The sequence below is a fragment of the Coffea arabica genome, chromosome 2e (genome assembly GCF_036785885.1).
Source record: "Coffea arabica cultivar ET-39 chromosome 2e, Coffea Arabica ET-39 HiFi, whole genome shotgun sequence".
Classification (NCBI taxonomy): Eukaryota; Viridiplantae; Streptophyta; class Magnoliopsida; order Gentianales; family Rubiaceae; genus Coffea; species Coffea arabica.
In genome coordinates, this window is record NC_092313.1 from 14,182,231 (window position 1) to 14,203,901 (window position 21,671).

Genomic DNA, 21,671 nt, shown 5'->3' on the forward strand with positions numbered 1-21,671 from the left:
CAATTTTAGAAGAATTATATTCTTTAGGACCCGCAATTAATTTCTCGGAAATTGAATGTCCTACCAATTTGGATTGGAATGCGATCTAGTCCTGAAACTTTGAAACCCATCAATGTAGTCCCAGATATTTTACCAATTTGGAAAATTAATCCCACCTTCGTGAACAAGTATAGCCAACGGATTGCAAAAGAATGGGTAATTATTATACACATTTTGAACTTATATATATATTCAAATAATCCTGTTTATTCCTTTAAAAAAAATTCCTTAACATTTTTATCAAATGCCTTTGCATCAACTTAATAATTAAGTTACTTATTCCAAAAGAAAATAAAAATCAATTAATTACCAACTCACATGGTCTTAACGTGCTTACACAGAACGAGATGAATTTGATCGAAATAGATGGCCTAAAAGGACAGAATAAACCGAATGAAAAGTTTAGACACTTAATTGATGAACATTAATTCTTTTCAAGATGTTTTAAGTGATTTTTTACTTCATGAGGAATTCATATAGTGTATGTTTGCTTAACCTTATCTTATTCAATGAACCAAATTATTAGAACAGTTAAAATTTTATTGGAAATCCTATCCTAATCCAAGTTACTTAATTTGCAACTCACAATAAATACCAGTTTACCGCCCGTAGAGATGCATCGCTATTATTTATGGCTTTAATTATCTGCCGGCTATATAAAATTTTTCAACTACATGGAAGCAATGAATACCACAAACCTTCCCAACAAGGTTAAGAAGTTTTTTTATTTAAAAAAAAAAAAGAAGAAGAAGAAAGTACATGGAAGGATTGGGAAAAATAGTTTCTAAGTACATTACTACTACTATACTAGGAACCAAAGGAGGTCCCAATATGATCCAAAACTAGGCCCCCCATTAATCACAGACATAATACTATATCACAATACACAAATCACCATCAGTAGTTGCTTTCACACTCATAAATTAATAATTAGACTTTGGATTATTTTCACATTTGCTTGCACGTCCTCTATAAACAACTGTATCATTCCCCATCTGTCAACATTAGGACCCAATATTAAAACCCCAACTAATCTTTCCCCACTTTTCCCTATTTCTTGTTCTCATCAATCTCTCCCTCTTCCTTCCCTCTAGCTCCCACCCCCTACTCCTCTCTTTCACTGTGTGTACAACCAGTTGCTCCACTTCTCTCTTTATTTCTTTGTTAACAAAACCATCATTTTACAATTATCAACTTCCCAGGTTGTAGAAGATTTCAAGTCGCTGGTGGGATGGAAACTAGATTTGCGAACAGCCCTTTAATCAATGAGCAAGAAGATTCAGAAAATTCACCTGAAAATAGTGGAGATTCTCCACGTTTTTGCATGCTTAACGACAGCAAGATGACTTGTACTTCATCCCCTAAGAAAAGGTTTGTATTTTGTAACAATTTTTCCCTCTGTTCTTGTTTCTTGTTTTGGTTGATTATGAATCTCTTTTCCATATTTTCCCTCTTTTTTGCTTTATTTTTTTCCAAAAAAAAAAAAAAAATTATGCTGTGCATGCACAGTTTTAATACGTTGTTGGGACTTGTTACAGTAGCAGGCGATCCATACAGAAAAGAGTGGTGTCCGTGCCGATCAAAGATCCTGAGGGGTCAAGGCTCAAGGGTGAAATGGGTGTTCCACCGTTCGATTCTTGGGCTTGGAGGAAGTACGGCCAGAAGCCCATCAAAGGCTCCCCTTATCCTAGGTATCCGTTTGCAACATAAATTAATTCTTGAATCTGGCAAATTAATTTCCTTAAATTATCTTAAGCATGCTTTGAAATGAATTCATGAACTTAACTGAAGTTCCGATTTATTTGCTGATTCTTGCAGGGGATACTATAGATGTAGCAGTTCGAAGGGGTGCCCGGCTAGAAAACAGGTCGAAAGGAGTCGTGTTGATCCTAATATGCTCGTTGTCACGTACTCTTGTGAGCATAACCACCCATGGCCGACTCCTAGAAATCAAAATCATCACAACCAAAATCAGAATAGTTCTCCGTCGATTAACAAGGCAACAAAAACAACATCTACAAAGGGTGAGAGTACAAATTCTGCGAATTCAGATGAAGAGGAGGGGGAAGAAGAGGAGAAGCCTGCAAAATTTGCTAGCCAAGCCGAGCTGAATTCGGATGAAAAATTTGTGCCCTTAATTTCTAGTGCAAGTGACTATGGTTGGTTCTCAGAATTTGAGTCTACTACGTCTTGCACCATGCTAGAGTCTCCAATTTTGACTGAGGCCAGGGTGACTGATGCGGACTTGGCAATGGCTTTCACAATGAGAGATGATGATGAATCATTTTTTGCCGATCTTGGTGAATTGCCGGAATGTTCGACGGTTTTCCACCGGGGAATGATGGAGAGGGAGGAGGAACGCCGGCGGCACGGCTTGACACCTTGGTGTGGGACCACAGGGTGATGAGATCAACAATTAATTGAGACACCCTATACTTGTTTTTAGTTCCAATCAGCAACATTATTCGAATTACTATATAATTGAATAGAAATTTGGGTATCGTGCTCCATAAGATGCCCTAGACCTCGAGGAAAAAAGAAAATTGAAAAAAAATAAAAAAGAGATAGACTTTTAAAATTTTTTTTGTTGCATTTAGTATTTTGTCTATTTTTCCTAGGTTTTAGTGTAGGATAGTGAGAATAAAAAAATGCCCACTAGGAAACTGTGCTTTAACTTCTCATTGTAATTAGCTTCATGCATGGATGATCCTATCCTTATCCAACGGCTAACTTTCTTGGCCTTTTTCTCTTGTACTTTAAGCACAAATTGAAAGAGATCTTCTTGGCATTGTAATTTGATGAACTTCATAAGTCTTCTCTTCAATTAGTTAGTACAGATTAGATGTTATGAGATTTTTTTCCCCTTTTCTCACACTTAGTTTTGATCCATGATTTTGAAGTAATTATTTTATTTTCCCATGAAAAATTGAAACCTCCAATGGGCAGACATAAATTTCTACACGGGTATACAAAACTATAGGCTGCTCATTGCTGGTACTTCTGTAGAAATATTTTTTTAAAATTTGTATAAAATTTTATTACTTTTTTTTTTATCACGCATGCTTTTTTTTTTTTTTTTTTTATAAAAAAAAAATACTTCGATAATATATTGGTGAAACTTGAATGAAGATTCATGGAAGATTTGAAAACATTTTTTTTCTTTTGCTTTTAGATTTGAAAGGTTATTACTGATAATTAATTCTGTAATTTTGGCTTGCTTGACTCTTGAATATCATCCCTGGATGATGACTAGTTCAATTCCTTAGAGCAACACATTACTTCTAGATACCGACTGGTCAGCCCTCGTGCCTGACTTTCTCTTAGATATTTCTTGCGTGGAAACTACAGAGCCTGATTGACTGACCACAAGAAAGTAACACAGAACATAAAATTCTTTCAGCTAATAATACCGAGTGCCTTTTTTCCTTCTTCCTTTTTTTGTGAGATCAGAGCTGAGGTTCCAATTCATGGAATCCATCAGCAGCCAATTTTGCCAACATTTGGAATTACTGCATGCTTAGATACCTAAAGAATACTAGCTAAGCATGTAATTACATCAGGTGTTTAATTGTTTATTTTGGTTTTTTTGGGAGGAACACAAATAACCAATTTGGTTGGTGAATGAAAAAAATTCAATAAAGGTACGGATATATCAATGAAGAAAATACAATAGCCAACAAAAAGTTGGCGGTTGTTTAAATATTTATTTAATCTCGTTTTGGGGTAAGCACAAGAGCCAGATCAAGGAATTAAAATCAATTTTTACAGGCGGCATGTTCTGTTCAATTCTAAGTACAACTATATATTATAGCCTTTTTCTTGAAATACCGATGCAATTTACTGTACAAAAAGATCTAAGTCATGCTTAAGTTCATGAGGAAAATTGTGATATCTGACAGACAAATTACGCTTTTTAATCATTTTTTTATCTCAAAAGTGTTACAATAAATGATACTAAAAAATATTTCCAAATAACTTTGGATCCAAACAAACCTTTTTTGTTCTCCTGATATATCATTGATTTATTATCTTTAACCTCTTAGATCCACCACTTTTCTCTTTCTTGGAAAGGACAAGAAAAGTTATGGCAAAGGAGAATTTTGATCCGCAGGTTGAGGACCTCAACCAACTCTATTGGAAAATAACAAAGAGACAAACCAGATCCAAGACCAAAAGTAATTGTTCCCTTTTTTCCTTTCGATTCAGTAATGCACATCCTCAGTCCCCATCAAAGCAATCCTCAGCCCTAATACAACCTCTTTAAAAAGCTAGCAAGTTGGGCAAACAACTTTCTCATCACTTAATCTAGAGATGTGACCAGCAACTGATTGGCTGACCGATCACTAAAGTCAAATGAACAGGAAAATTGACTTTAAAGCAATGATGGCTGGATTCAATTGGCGAAGGTGAGGACCAATCATTTTGGTAATTATTACATAAGCAGTCCTTAAAATAAGGTGGTTGCACATGATTTCTTTCAAATCGCCAAGCTTATCTAGCTAACCCCACATTGATTAAGGGTTAATTATCAAGGTTACCTCACTTTGCACCTCTCGAATAATATCAAATTGCACTTTGTACCCTGAACTATCAATTCATAATTTTCTACCTTCAACTTCTAATTATCCGGAATACCCTATGACTAACAAAAATTTGGCAAATTGAAGTAGATATTTTCCAACCAATTATTTGTAAAAAGGCCCTTTCAACATTTGTTCTTAGTTGTTCTCCAAACAATATTTGGAAAGGCGTGATTCTTCCTATCCAAAGCTAACAAAAGGCTTGATTCTTTTTGTTATTATAAATTTTTTGAAGTCCTCTCTCCCTCTCTCTTCTATCCAAAAATAGAGCATTTTTTAGCTTTGTGTGGGAGGAAAAAAAATGCACAGTATCACAAATTTTTTAATAAAAAGGGCATCTTAAGGACAAAATTGGCGGCATAGGAGTTTAGTTGATCCCTTTACCAATCATGGACCGATGATATCTTCTATATATTTTTGAAACTTAGGAGTAATGGATTGCGAAAAAATAGATGTTTAAGGTAGTAAAGTGCGAAAAACAAGTTTTAGGGTAAAAAAGTGCAATTTGGGGAAAGTTAGGGTTGCAAAGTAAAATTAAACCCTGTCACAAATAAGAAATAAATTTTCCCCATTTTATTATTGCAATAGGAGAAGAAGATAGTAATTTTGGAAGACAACCTTCATATTATTTTAGTACTAATCATATTAATTTGTGAAACTTTTGCTTGATGTGTTGTTGTCCCCACATGTCATACGTGCATTTCATAGCGTCACATTCGAATCTATACCAACGTCATTGGCTGCTACTAATCACTAACAACTCTTGTTAACCCTTATCCATTAGAGCATCGAATGAATTAAACTAATGGTAAATGGGTTCTTTGTGAGTTAAGGATGGATTAGTATAATAATTAAGCAGATCTGATGCTCATATCATCTGATTATTTGTTTAAAGTGTAAAAAGTTGCAGTTTAATTATCCTTTAAAGTTATAGCAGTACGTTTTGAGATACTGTCTTATCCTTCAATCAAGTCGAGATTTTCTCGTCAAACTTCTCATTCGGCCTTGTCAATTCTGCAAATCAATATTTCAATAAGAAATTTGGTAGTTCAAAACACAACATGGGAATCAAACAAATCACAAGAATTTTCTAAGCTTTCTTAGTGTGATGGTAATACATCGTAAGGGTGATGTGAGGTGCCATTTGGTAAGAGGGTTTTGAAATGAGAAATTGATAACTATTGCTTGAATTAGTATTACTGAATCGTAGGATATTTCTCAACTGGTATAGACATTAACCATGTAATTGTAAGGTCTCTAGTTTAACTCTCGTTCGAAGCATACTTTGCTACTTCTTAAATACCTCACAAAGAAGAGGGTGTGTAAATTTGCTAAAAGCGTCGCCAATTATAAAATGAAAGACGATATGGCTTAGAATATTGAGCAAAATATTTTAGATCTCTTCATTTCTATCTCGGTTTTTGTCTTCAATCTTTTAATGCATGTGAAATATATCTTTTCTTTCTTCTTTTGTTTCCTACTCTTTTTCTTATGGTTGATGGTAAGAATGAAAATTTGTTGAATGCACTCTTTGATTTACGCCTGAATACACAAGCGAATTCCTTGTCCTTTTTTTTTTTTCTTTTGAGAAAAGGGAATTCCTTGTCCTGATGAATAGAATTTCAAGAGTTGGATACAACCCACTGAATTTAGCTAGCTTAGAATGACAGGTTATCACTGGTGTGCTTTCAAATTCATTTTCAATGCCTTCAAAACTTGAATAGCACTAGTTTATAAATAGATAGAAAATTCAGAGCTTGTACTAAACGAATCTTTTGTTATGTTCAACTAGATCTGGCTGCTGTTGGGTAAATTAGATTCAGAATGATGAAAGAAGTATTTGCTTTCCCCGTTTCATAATCATCTAATTCCATGAATGAACCTATTAGTGTCTTCACCCAAGAATGAAGAAGAAAAACTAAAGAGTTTGGTGAATTATTACGTTCAAGTAGATGAATTATTTATATAGGTGCAAGTTAATAAGGCAACCATTTTGTCCCTTTAACATGTTGCTACTATTTAACCCACGAAATTTGGTATCCTTGTGTCAATATCAAACTCTAAACAAGGATGCTCATATCCTTATTTCAAATAGTTTCAAAGATTCTATACCAGTTCTCAAGGGAAAATAGAGAAAAGGAAGCATATTTTGCCGATGTAGAGCTTTATTTACAGTGACATGTAAATGTGAGTTTGATCAATGTACTGATATGATGAGTTAATAGTTTAGTCGTAATCTTGTTGGACCGTAAAACAAATGCGTTACCTGTGATTTATACCCAAACAAAAAAAAAAAAACTTGTCAGATAACCTTTTAACATAATCACCTTGCTCGTCTCTCCGAGACTAACCCATTTGGATTGCTATTTTTTTTAAAGTTTTTGTATAAAAATATACTATAGCACTTTAATGTATGTGAAATAAAATGTAACTGAAAAATATAAAAAAAATTTTAAAGAAAAAGCATTCCAAACAAGGCCTGATCTGCACTGTGAGAGTTTTCTTTTGTTTTTCTGGTCAGTAGTCTGTGAGACTGTTGCGTTTGGATACAGTAATTATTCATAATATTCGCTAAACACGATTTCTTGCCATCTTATTTTAGCTCAGGTACATTCAACAAAAGAAGTACCATGGTGAATAATACCCAAAAAAAGCTTTCTGAAATAATCTTCAATTGGACGCCCACAAATTTCAGTCCAACCCAAAATGCCGGTATGAGATAAGTCATGATTGAAGTTTACTTGCTCAAGATAATTTGGAGATTAGTACAATAGACAAGTGAAGTAGTATGGTCCTAAAAGAGTACACGATCAATGAATAAATGAAAACAACAGGACCAACATTTCATTTCTAACCAAATTCTGCTTGTCCAGATGTAACAGCAGTCCTGCTCAAATATTTAGAACAAAAATAATAACAGATAGACAATTTCCACGTCTATGTAGGCGCTTAATTTAGAAACTTTAGCTACAATCTTAGTGTAGACATACATCCAGCAATTTAAATAAACACCTCAGAATGCTGCATATCAACTTGGTTAAAAACTATGTTGAACAGCAGCCACCTTTCTTCATAGCGGATACATCCTTACCGACATCGATTTTCTCTCCCTTTGATGGAACTGTTCCATTAGCTCCATTTTCACCAGCCTCCATGGCCTTCTTGCTCACTATATGGTAAATCTGCGTAAGGACCTCTGCAAATGCACTATCCACATTGGTAGCTTCAAGTGCAGAAGTTTCCATGAAATAAAGTGATTCCCTTTCTGCAAAAGACTTTCCATCCTCAGTTGAGACTGCCACAAGGTGTCGGAGATCGGACTTGTTGCCAACAAGCATGACAACAATATTGGGATCTGTGTGATCTCTCAGTTCCCTCAACCACCTTTCTACATTCTCAAAAGTAGAATGCCGTGTCACATCATACACAAGCAAGGCACCAACAGCACCGCGGTAATAGGCGCTGGTGATGGCCCGATACCTAGAGATCCAAAGAGATCACAAGAAATCAAAATTATAGCCACAGTTATAAAGAATTTTGTTGGTGGAAGAACATTTGGCAGACCCCAATAGCATCTATAAGCTGAAGAGGCCAAAAAATTTGCAGTAAAGTCACCATGAAGCAGATACATTCCAACTGTCACAATTAAAAAGGGCAAGCATTTCAAATACAAGAATATTTAATGGTTTCCCAACGCAACAAAACAACTTACACCAAAATGACAATCAATGCTTTTCAAATTTCAGGTTATGTACAATAGTCACTTCACTGAAGAAATTGCTACAACACAAAAATAATGAATGGATGAATTATCCATGTTATGATTAGTTTTGTTCCCACAGAATTCAAATATTTTAGCCCTTTAACCCGATATTGTGGTATAAACAAGCACAAGACAATGCTAGAACTGTGGTAAAGCATCATTACTTTGTATTAGCACAATTTTGTGGTAGGCTAAGATTAAGCAAAGCATCATTAACATTTTGACATTCAAGGCAGATTACATGCAAGGTTACACGAAGCAGCAGAGAATATGAACATTTCAGCGCCATAGGCAAAGGAGCCATACATATTTTTACACAAATTAATAGAACTCTTCCGGGTTCTCTTGTAATTAGTTAGGCTTGACTACAAGACTGACCTTGCATTGTTCTATTTATTCAGCAGTACCTCTGCTCTCATCCATGAATTGCCCCTTACTCTATTAACAGCAGTCTACACCTACATCAATCATTTACTTCAGTTGAATTTCCTGCACATGTAGTCTCTCACCTTTTCTTAAGGTGATCACTATCAGATATGCAATAAAGGCAAAAATGCCTTGATGGATTCTCTTAAATTACCAGTACATCAACTTAATGAATAAAATTCATCAGTTAACTCTTCTGGTACGATCACAAATATATCTTACTGTGTTGAGTCCAACTCTATTGTCTATGTATCCATCTTGCAGACCAGCATTTTATTTCTTTAAGTGCAGTATTCCAATACTTGTGTCTCTGTACTTTTCGCATTACCATGCAGGAGTACCTCTGAGGATACAGTCAATTTAATTTAGCAAGGAATATCATTCTCAAGTTCTCCATCCATCGTTGTCAATTTAATTTTAAGTTTCTAAAGATACCAAACCATGATAATTCCTATTAGATTTGTCCTTCCAAAATAAACAAAGAACCACCATATCTTTTTCTTTTGCCCGCTCGCTATGTTTGTTCTCATTGCTCGCTCCAGTAAATAGTCCTTTTTCACTGTTGTACACCAAAGCTTTTTTTTTTTTTTTTTTTACAATTTTGTGTTTTTTTTATTTTTTTAACTCATCCACCAAAACTTCTAGCATGCAAAAAAAAAAAAAAAATCCTCCATGACATCGTAAAGGTACTAATTGGAGGTTTACGGTGAATCTTAATTCATAAAGCACAAAACTTTGCAGTCTAAATCAATTTCAAATGTATGCATCAGGATTCTCTAGGGCTTTCTCTAAAATAGGAAAATTTTCTACTCCTTCAACATTCATCTTCCACAAATCTGTTAGCCACAAAAAAAATGTAAGAAAAAAAATATTTATATGAGGTAACAATGAAATCCTAATTGATAAACCAACCAAAAGCCAATTATTTTCTAAGGCTCCTATGAAGGAGAGCAATGGACAAAAAGAGAAGGTTGTTTGGATTGCAAATTTGGGAAGAGTTTTTAGGGAAAAATTACAATAGCACATCAGGGATATGTGGTGTATGTGAGATAAACAAATAATTAAAATATGTGTAAAATGAATATTCTCGAAAAACAGAAAATTCTCCACCAAAATATGGCATCCATATATCTGGGAAGATAATTTTGCATTTTTTTTCCATTCCTTTCTTAGGAGCTTTGAAAGAAAAAAAATTAAAAGAAAACCAAGTTTGGCTACATTTACAGTAAGAGAGAAAATTAAAGCTAGAGTCGCTTGGTGTAGTGGGTTGGCAGCATCTAGACTACTTTAAATGCATGTTCCAATCCATCTTACAGGGACAAGAAGAATGAATCAGTTCAAGACTATAAAGCAGAACCTACAACAAAGTATCAATTCCATCTTTTCCAAATATGATGCACAACTAGCCCCTGCTCAGGCTATTTATGGTATCAAATTATACCCTTATTAGAAAACCATCTAAGTACAGAACAGATAAATAATCTTTGAAATCTCATTACATTCCTTTTTTCCTCTTGTTCCTTTTCCAGTCCTTCTGAACTTCCAACCAAAGGAAACAACAATTTTATCTTTTGTTCTAAAAACCCAATCCTTGAGTCAGCCAAGAGAGAGCGGATCAATTGCACACTTGAAGCCAGTCCATCTAGCACATAGTACTACTAGAGAGTGAGAAGCCAAACTCGAACTATCAACTCTCAGCAAAATACCCGGCACTTGATGCAAAATGTGGAGCGCAAGCCACGTAACCTGTTACCTAATTAAGAGCTCTTTTACTAAGGTATTCATCTTGACTGCAGTTTTACTTTCCAACAGCATCTCCTTTTTTTATGTGATAGATTCTGATAGCACCTTGTACATTGAGATTCTAAGAAAAAGCCTAATGCAACATGCATCTCTGTGCAAGGAAGAAACAGCCAGGGCAACTTCATTTTATTGATTAGTACTTTCATGCCTCAACCCAACAAAGAAAAGTATACTTCCACTTTAGTTTTTGAAGCATGACTTCCCCCATAACTGCTTTCTATATGCAGATATTCATGCACAAGGTTCTTTTCAAATTCTGACAAGCTTTTTCATGCCTCTTTTCAAATTTTGAAAAGCTTTTTTATGACAAGGTCACCTCTGCTGTTCATTTTATCTCCGTGTCCTGTCATTTTATCATTGCATTTGTTCTCACTGCTCTAGTTTCATTCTTATTGGTGGTAAAATTAATTCATGCTACTCCTTATTTTTCTTTTTCATTAGCTTTCACCTGATGTTTTGGTCTGTTTGATTCTATTTCAAAGACTAATTTCCTCTTCTTTCTTTTTCCCCCAACAACCATCCACAATCTGATTGCCTGTGCTTTTTTGCATCTATAACTTTTGGTGGTGCTCTCTTCCCCTCATCACAACACCTACCTTCTCTATTCCTATGACACTAATATCCCCCAAAAGCCCAACTCCTAAATGGCTATTCATTTCAGCTACCTCTCCCAAAAATATTCTCATGACGTAGCCTTTGCCACCTTCAGGCATCATTCCCTCTCCTATATGAATGCCATGCTGCTGGCCAAAATCCCAAAGTAAAACCTAAACTGCAGGTTAAAATGCACCAAACTCGACTCAACTAAAGCTTCCTCTCATGCTATTTGTAATTATGGAGTCAGTTTTTTTAATAATTCATTCTCTCATGCTATGCAGCATCAATGCTATAAGCAGTGCTCTCTGGCCAACCTAAGACATTCATTTCCCATTGATCCTGACACAGATCCATAAATGCAATTGACTAATAGGGACTAGTCAAGTATTAATCATCATAAATGGAGAATGAAATGGGAGTTTTGGAGATTATTTGAAATCTATCACAAGTTTAAAGGGCCACCTCATGAAATTTAAGTGAAGTCTAGATCAGGTGGATTGAGCTAGTGGTAAGGGCCGTATTTTATCTTAAAGGTTGAAAGAGAAAATTATATAGGTTCTGCCATATAATTGGGTTCAGAGTGCTGCCACGAGTTGGACAGAGAGGTGGGTATCACTCTACAATATCATAGGGCTAAGACTAGTGGATGAGTGACAGGTGTGAATGAGTAAAAGCTAGCATCTGTCAACATAGGAGGCTTGTCAGGAGGGAGGGAGAGAGAGAGAGAGAAGAAGAACAAGAACAAGAACAAAAAGAAGGGTGCTTTCCATCACATTATTAAGCAAAATGAGACACAATGAGATTACTGTTACAATGAACACTAAGCCTGTCAATGCATAATCTACACAAGGCGATGACCGTGAGAAGATATTCCCTGTTCTGGGTAAATGAAAAGGATATCACCAGTCTGTCACTTGAAAATTTCTAATACAATGGAGCTTACCAGCTTTTACATTATATTTGTCATATTATCTGATACAAGAACCAGTAGTAGATTCAAATCAAACTGGAACTGGTAAAGTTCATGCAGTAGGATAGAGATTTACTAAAGTAATTGAAATAAGGCTAATGTTGCTCAAAAGTGACACAAGACACCAATTAATGTAAAAATCTTAATGTACAAAATGATTTCAGTAATGAGATTCACGATTTTACATGCATAATTACTAGGCAGCTCAATTTATCTAGCCAACACCATCAATATTTGAGAATAATCAAAAATTCTTGTTCTCTGCATCCATCCAATTTGTCTTAAAATTTCCAAATTAAACTCCTTGTGAAGGACAAAAACATTTTAAAGAAAACCTACTTTCTGTACCTCATCAAAATTTGCCTCCAAGCACACCAGATTTTACCAAAGATGCTTCCACCAAAATCCACCAAAAACAAAACTACAAGACGAGAATCTAATTGTGGTGCTATTACACAAGTAAAAAAATGATTATATAAATTCCAGATGCCTCTTTAGTTAACACTTATTTCAGATCATTTCATCTGAAATATCGCAAAACCAACACTCCTCACATCCATCTTTCTTCAATACGTTGTATTGGTTTAGCTAACCATACACTTGCAACAATCACATAGCAGTAAAATCAACCTATAGTCAAAAGGATGCACAAAGACCCATAATTTGCATTAGAGATACAAACATGACATCAACTTATATTCAAAAGGTAATTATTTCGTGATGTGCACATATATATCATGACATATTTTCTTATTTCTAACATGGACCCAAGTTCAGGATAACATGCCAAAAAGTTTACATAATTTAACTGTTAAAGGGACATGCAGAGAGTTATACTTCAACAAAAAGCATAATTCCCTACTCCAACTACAGATAGCTTAGAAGCATCGGTGCATTATTGCAAGTAACTCTTCATTTTGTGAATCTATACTATAGTTGCCCCGCTCTACTGCTTTCCCTATAAAGTCATTCCAGTCATTTTGCGAATCTAACGCATAGTCCTCTGCTCCACTTCTATAAAGTCATTCCAGTAATACCACAGACTACAATAGTTTCTGATTTAAATTTTGCATTAATTAATCAAATATATTTAAATAACACGCAACAAAACCAAACCTCCATTAGCAAACTGAGCATGTCCCGTCACAGCACAACTTCAGCAATTTTACCACTCCCCTAACTGTAAGTAGCCTTAGCAACCAAGAGAAGAAAAAAAATCTTCTGCACATCTTATTAAGTTTCCAATCCTCGCCCCCATGAAATTGGCAAAGTAACAAAACAAGCAATACCAATACCCAGCAGGACAGTAAGATCTATGAACTCGTAAACAAATCAAAGCAGGATCTACCATCATTGAATGCTACTGAAAATTTTCAAGGACACCTTGTAATCCACTTGCAGAGTGGATCTCAAAGGCAATATATCAGCATATTACCCTTGATCACCACCATTTTCAGATCACAATCAAACATTAGAACAACATTGTCGAGATTCTTCAGATCTCTAAGTTGGCAAAACTGTGCCTATTGAATATGCAAATTCACCAACGATCCAAAATTAGCAACTTTTGGACAAATATCCACCTATCTTGACTAGCATTTGTCCTAGAAACAAATATCCTCCCTCGAGAAAAGCATCATAAAAGACCAGAAAAGCAGACAAATTTGAGCAATCTAAGAAAAACCCAGATCAGAAAAGTCAAAATCTGAAAGGAAAATGTCACCTTTCTTGGCCAGCAGTATCCCAAATCTGAGCCTTGATGACTTTATTATCAACATTCAAGCTTCTGGTAGCAAACTCAACACCAATTGTAGACTTGGACTCAAGGCTGAACTCATTTCTGGTGAATCTTGAAAGCAAGTTGGACTTGCCAACACCTGAATCTCCAATCAAAACCACCTTAAACAGGTAGTCATAGTCATCTTCAGCTCTGTACCCTGCCATTACTCCTCAATCTACCCCAGGTCTACTAGTACAGAACTACACTGACTACTCTATTGGTGAAATAATCAAATAGAACTTTAAGAATGAGATTTCTTGATATTTTTGAATTAATAAAGCAAATCTTTTCTGCTCAAGTAGTGGGGTTTGGAGGAAGGAGTATAATGAATGATTTCGTATGATGTTCAGGTTTCTCTCTCCAAAGCCTTTTTCTTGGATTTTGATTTTTGTATATCCTTTTTCTTTTTTGTTTGTGTTTCTTTTTTGACTGTATTACTATTATGGGTTGGGTGGGAAATGGGAATTTTCTTTTTTCTGACTATTTCCATTTTTAATGGAGAAGAATAATATATACTATGTACTACTTTTCTCTTGACTCTTTCAAATTGAGTAATTTGAGTGGGAAAAGAAAGAGACTGCTGTCTGCAACCTGGCAAGGCTGGATTTTAGGGGGAAAATGAGGAGAAATTAAAGGTGTTTTATTTTCTTAAAAGGGACAAATATTAAAAGAAGTGAAAAGGACATCACCAACCTTCTCAACAGAATAAAATTGCACGGACCCTTTTAGGCTGGTTACAAATACTGGAATTTAGTACGCTATCCCACCCCATTGGCCTGCAAAAATGGACCATACTTTGTTCATACTTAGGCTAATGTGAATTTGGGCTTGAAATTTAAGAACATAGCTCAAATAAGAGTTCCAAATGAGAGTTAATAAAACATCGTCTAAACGAAGATGGATTTGTAAGTTAAACCAATTCCAATTGAAGCAGGGTACTTGGTAGCTTTAAGCAAGGACGGGGACACCTCCTAAAATTTTTTCGAAAATCCTACTTTCATATATGTTTTATTTAGAATGACTTAATAATATCCCTCCTTATTTTACCCTCCAACGTAATTAAAAGTAATCTTTTACGCCCTTTTTTAACATAACCTTAACCTAACATACTAACCTCTAATCTCTTAAATAACATTTGTTGTTGCGTAACACTTGCATTAGTAGAGAGGAGAATGGAGGAGAGTTTGATTTTTTTTTTTTTTAATTTTTGACTTGTCCTAGCATCAAAATGCTAGCTATCATATTTTGGATTTGGAATTAGAATTTGTGATACTTTCTGTACTTCATTATTTTGAATTTCTAAGATCTCTATTTTTCGCCTCTGCCTAATTAGAAGTTTTAGCTTCGTCCTTGACATTAGGAACCACAAGAGCTATCACAAGTCGAGTTCTATGGGCGTGCTCAAAACAAATACGTGGAAGAGTCACATCTGATTACACGCCAGAAGTTTAAGCAAAATGCACAGGATAAAGAAGCATGAATTCGTGCTAAAGAAACTCTGTGAAACCATATCAGCCACAACAATATTCAAAGAAAAAAACTGATATCTTGTTGATGAGGATAATAAAGGTCATTCTGATACTCAAATCCCTTGATAATCCATTGTCATATTCCATCTCAATCAAATTAGTGATGTGCTGAAAGCTAATTTACACGAACCATATCAATTCTACTCCATCTAAAAATTTTGTCATATTTGTACTTACTATTGTATACTATTGTCATAGCAAAAGTTTTGCTTGAAAATCTACTGATTAAAGAACCTTTTTGAATATTACTCCTTGTAGGTAGGGCTGTAATCGAACCGAGCTGCTCGCGAGGAGCTCGGTCAAAAGCTTGACTCGAACTCGGTCAAACCGAATTCGAGTCGAGTTCGAGCATCCAGAAGCGATGCTCGAAGGCTCGACGAGCCTTATCGAGCATTTTAATTTTAATTATTTAATATATTATTATTATAAAATTACCCTTATACCCAAAAGAATTGTCGAATTTACGAAATATTTCAAGTCATATAAAAATTTTAAAAGGGCAATAATGTCTTTTCACTAAAAAATTATCAAGAAAATAAAATTTAATAAATCGAGCTCGACTGAGCTCGATAAGGCTTGCATGACTCGAGCCCATGCGAGTCGAGCACGAGTACTGCGAGCAAGCTTCGAACTCGAGCTCGAGCTCCAATAATACTACTCGCTTGAGCTCGAGCTCGAGCACCCTATCTATATGTTGAGTCGAGCTCGAGTATGGCGATACTCGAGCTCGACTCGACTCGATTACAACACTAGTTGTAGGCTTAAGAATGTTGGGAGTAGAATTATTTTGTATGGTGCGCCTTGGAATCCTTTCAACAGTGCTCCTTTATATTAAACTAATAAATGTAGCGTGCATGAATGACGTATGATCGTCCTGTACTTATGTATGCATTTCTTTATCCATTTCTTGAACTATATGTTTGTGATTTTTGTGTTCTCTTGAAAACAAACTTCAAATAAAAAAAAATGAGTTCTTTTTTTTAAGATTGACAACTGTAAACATAACATATAGAAGATACTACATCATACCCAAAAAAAATTCAAACAAACACCAAAATTATATTAGAGAGAGTTAGAGTGTTGTTATCCATTTTGATAGTATATATATATAGTTAAGTTAACTCAGTTTGCTAGCTGACTTTAGTTGAAATCTACAAAATTATGATGTAATGGATACACACATGCTACTATCAGGTTGTATGATCTTTAATAATACAGAACAGGTTGTATGATGTTTAATAATATAGAAAACTGGCAACCTACTGAAGTGGTTTTTATTATTCATGTTGAATCAGTTTTTTTTCCCACTATCATTTCCATCTCCTTATCTCTCTAAAATGACCATTTCTTTGAAGCATAGTTCTCTTCCAAGATGATGTTCTTCATTGAAATACTTTTCCTTTAAAGCAAGTTATCTCCTTGTTGTCAATTATGGTCTTGAATTTCACTAGTGCTTTGGATTCCTCAAATCTAATTTGAAGTAGTTGCTATTCCTAACTGCTAAACTCTAGAGTTTCTGCATCCAATCCATGAGATACCATCAAGATTCAACAGTAAGAGCAATTCTCTACAGACTACAAACACATATTCTTGCTAGCAATTGCAGCCAATGACATTGCATGAACTAATTGGGAAAAACTTAAGCAGTTCGAATTAGCATCTGGACCCTTAAATGATAGTAATAATGGATTGTTCAGCCAACAATTCCAAGAAATTAAAATAGGTGATCATGACACGAAAGTATAATATGAAAAGAGATATTTGACCAGAGATGATAGGTCGGTGCTTAGTTTTCTATTATTTTACTCAATTTGTACATGGCCTTTCCAAAAATGGCTATTTTAGTTACTTGAAACAAAAATTCAAATAAATCTAGGTTGCATTAGCCGTTAGTTTATATTAGTTTAGAATAGGCCACTTTAGATAAAAATTTATACTCTAGGTTGAATAGTAATCCAATTATGTATCAATATAAGTGGATAAAATTTTGAGTAAATCTTATATATATTGATAATATATACATTATTACGGTTGGATGCATGATGTGTGAGCAAAATTTGGAATTCAAATTTAAATTCAGATGAGTTGTAATGCATCCAATGGTGTATGAAAGATTAATCCTAAAATTTTTTATCTATTTTTATTGAGCCATTTTATTGTTTTTACTTTGTTTAAAGAAACAACAAAATGGCTCAATGAAAGTGGCAAATAGGGAAGGTATGCTCTTGAAAAATTAAGGACAAAGAAAAATACATGTTTAATGTTCTCTCTAAATATAAAAGACCTTGTCTTTGTTGCTTTTATGCGGCTATGAATTCTATTTCTTTTCTTCGTGTACTATAAGGGTGCATTTGGTTCATGGATTGGATAAGAGAAGATCACTTATTCTCGGATTATTCATCATGAGTTAAGTCATCATTGGATGAGTAATCTTATTATTCAATATTTGGTTGGCTTTATGTTGGATAGGATGTCTTAGAAAATAACTTCATTCTGTGTTTGGCAAGAGATAGGATGAGGTGAGACTACTTATTTACAGACCAAAATACCCTTTTTGGCAGACCAACAATTAGGGCTGTTCGGGTTTTGGTAAGACCAAACTGGGCTTATAGAAAGTTATATAAATATATATATATATAAATGTGTGTATATGTGTGTGCGCGCGTGCGCGTGTTCCGACCCGAACTAACACATAAGTTTTTGTTCTGAGCCAAGTTCGACCTTATTATTTGTTGACAAGTCTCAGTTTATATATTTAACCTTTTATGAATTAAATTTGACCAAAAAAATGGTTATATAATTAACTAGTGTCAAAATAGTATAAAATTTACTTTCGCTTTTAGAGGGGTAAATCAGTCTAAAATTTTAGTAAAGCCAAATTAGCCAAGATTTTAATTTATTAATAATGGGCAAATTAGTCCAAAATTTAGTTATTTCAATAAAATGGGCAAATTACTTCAAAACATAAATTTTTTATTAGGAGGGACAAATTTGTGCAAAAATTTAGTTATTTCATTAATATGGACAAATGAGTAAAAAGCCTAGTTTTATTAATGGTATGGGCAAATCAATCCAAAATTATGGTATATCATTATTATGGGCAAATTGGTCCAAAATTTAATTTTTTATTAGTTGAGGCAAATTTATCCAAACTTTTGTTATAAAATTAATAGGGGCAAATTAGTCCAAAATTTAGATAATTTATTGAGAGAGAGTAGGTTTACATAATTGTTCGAATAAAGCATTATTATATAAGTAAGGGTAAATAAGTGCCAATTGTTATCATCTTACTTCTTACTCTTCTCGAGATAACTCATACCACCTCCTCCCATGGGATTATTTTATCCTCCATGTAAGAAATTAATTCGGTTTGGTGGGATATACCATCTCATTTATAAAATACAATCGAACATGTGACAATATAGGATTAATAATTCAATCCTGTGTCAGTCAATGAATCAAATGAATCTTAAAAGAATCTTAATATTGATCAGATTTAGTCCCATTAATAGTTTTCTTTAACATAACATTTAGGACAAACTCTACTTTACATCTTCGAACTTGTATATAATTACATCCATTTAAGATAAAATTGACAAGGTGTCGAGCCTGTGCAATAATAATTACCTACTTAAGAAAAGTACAAATTTTGTATATAGCGGTGAGTAGGGTCGAATCCACAGGAACTGGGGATAATTCGTTTCTTCTAGAGTTCAGCGCATGGGGGATTTTTGGAAAATATAAAGTAACTAATTAACTAACTAATGAAATAACTAATGGAAATAAATAAGAATTAATCAATAACCAATACGACTCTAGCCAACGGTGCAACTTTTCAGATACGGTCCATTCAACTGATCATCGATGCAAAGATAATTCAATTACTCATTACTAGATTGGTTATAATTGTCATACACGCGATTAACAACCAGCCTTTCCTTAATTTCTCGATAGTTAAGGTACGACCGTTAACTATTTCTCTAACCAAGAAATAACCCTAGGTACGACCGTAGGATTTAATTACTCGATTGCATTAATAATTAGAAAACCCCAATCCTAACCAACAAACACGCTACGAGGGTTTATTTAAATTAGATCATACGTTTCCCTAACATGAAACCAATCACGCTAGTCGCCATTGGTATTAATCGATTGAACAATCACGGATTCAATCAATTAATTTGACATTAGATCATTAGATTAATTCGAATATCGGGCCCTTGACATTCAAATAACATAACAAGCATAAGCAATTAAATCAGGAAACGTACAAATACCAATGAATAAAAGTAATAAATAAAATTAATTCGATCTCACAGATATTTGGAACCGCGCCTTCAAGTTGGCATTCGACTAGATGAAAAGCTTAGCCACGCCGCATAATTAAATCTCCACGCAAATTAATTGATTGCAAAGGCATCAAGTTTTTCACTAGGAAGCGAAAAATAAAAGATATTTTTTCCGTTGGAAAATATTGTCGAACAGTAGGCGTGCGCCTGACAAGGAAAAAGAAAGAAAACTAAAAGCTATCCTAAAAACTATTGATAAGAACCCTCCATACGTTTGTTTCTTTTTAAAGCCAAATGACTAATGATCAATCTTCGTGGGTCCCTACCGAATTGAGCAAGCACTACAAAAGCTTCCTGCACCAACCGAGCCTTCCCTTGTTTTTTGTTTCCTATTACTTGTAGGATTCCAATCTCCTAATCAGCAAAAGGAATTGTAATCCGATTTTGGCACCCTGTGGGCCAGGGTTCGTGAAGTTCTTTGGAGTCTCGCACGTATGGAGCAATTTTCTTCAACAGGTCTCCATTTTTAGCATATTTCAGTTCAACTTCCCTGTAGATAGGTCCAAATATCAAATACAAGTATATATTAACAATTTAAACAATATTTGGCAAGGACAAAGGGAAAAATTAACAATAAAATTACTAACAATTAACACCCTATCAATTCCCCCCACACCTGAATCATGCTTGTTCTCAATTATGAGAACATCAAAACAAACACCAAAATTTGACAATGGCTATTATTCCAACTATCGCATTGCCAAGGTACCAAAAAAAACATATATCAAGCATCACAGGTCAAGATCCAGGAAAAATCACCCCAGTTAGCTTCTAAACCACCAACTCCTCCAAATTAAGGCAAACTAATCTAAGAAAAGGGAATGACGCTCAACATTTATCAGCAAATGGTCCAACTATTAACCAAAATTTCAACATTAAATTCATAATTCGGCCAGCTAACTTATATCACACACTAACACAACCTTCGCTTTTTTATCACGTTTTTCTATTTTGCTCTTTTTTTTCTCTTTTCAATAATAACAAAAGACTTAGTCTCTAGCCATTAGAGCCTTTTGACTCGAACTCCAACATTTGTCAGATGAAGGAGCCCGATTACTCAACTCCGATTGCTATAAAACCACGTACTCATAGTGATTACTACCTTTTGACGCGAGAATCGACACTTTTGGTGAAAATCTCCGGTTACTCAGTAGTGACCTTGGCGGGGTACAGTCAATTCTTATTTACAGCCATATAGCACAATAACTGAAAATAACACAAACGCAACAGTAGCCAGCCGCATATTTTCAAACATGGAGAACTAAAATTATTAACTGGACCAATTCACATGAAAAATGTCAACAATCATTCCCTATACCTAGAAAAGTTAACCAAAAATTAGAAAAGTCAAGCAACTACTGATTTTCACCGAAGAGATGTTTCTGAATTCAACCATATCAACTTGATACCCTTTTATTAATAAAACTTGGCAACAGCAGAATTAGAGACAACAATCTAGCATCAAAACTTGGTATTCATATAAGAACTGATCACTAGAAAAAAAAAAGAAATGAAATGAAATGAAAGATAGGCAAAAACTAACTAAAAATAAAGGAAAAGTCTCTAGAACTCTAGAAACTAAAAACAAAAATACTAGCACCACAACGATCCCTCCCACACCTAATTCACACATTGCTCTCAATGTGATAATGTAAAAGTAGAAGGAATGAGAGGGGCAACGGTACTTCCATGAAGTCATCAAAACAGGGGCGGTTCAGGTGGAAATTGTGGATCAAGGCCTGCATGGTGCATAAATGCCGCCAAATTCTGCGTTATGTTATGCAGGTTGACGTCAATGTGGGTCATCCGAGTCTCTAGTCTCTCAACTCGTATCT

At 34.6% G+C, this 21,671-nt stretch overlaps 2 protein-coding genes across 2 annotated transcripts; one reads left to right on the top strand and one right to left on the bottom strand.

Annotated features, from left to right (window-relative positions):
• Positions 1-1,084: 1,084 nt before the first annotated feature.
• LOC113726200 (probable WRKY transcription factor 65) lies at positions 1,085-2,842 on the top strand. The gene is made up of 3 exons (XM_027249780.2): positions 1,085-1,410; positions 1,578-1,730; positions 1,858-2,842. The coding sequence occupies exons 1-3, from the start codon at positions 1,271-1,273 to the stop codon at positions 2,441-2,443; spliced, it is 879 nt and encodes a 292-aa protein (XP_027105581.1). The 5' UTR covers positions 1,085-1,270; the 3' UTR covers positions 2,444-2,842.
• Positions 2,843-7,437: 4,595 nt separating this feature from the next.
• Positions 7,438-14,372, bottom strand: LOC113726201 (ras-related protein RABA1c). Its single transcript, XM_027249781.2, has 2 exons — positions 13,902-14,372; positions 7,438-8,099 (listed from the first exon to the last, which is right to left on the bottom strand). Exons 1-2 carry the CDS (start codon positions 14,120-14,122, stop codon positions 7,664-7,666), a joined length of 657 nt encoding a protein of 218 aa, XP_027105582.1. The 5' UTR covers positions 14,123-14,372; the 3' UTR covers positions 7,438-7,663.
• Positions 14,373-21,671: the final 7,299 nt, after the last annotated feature.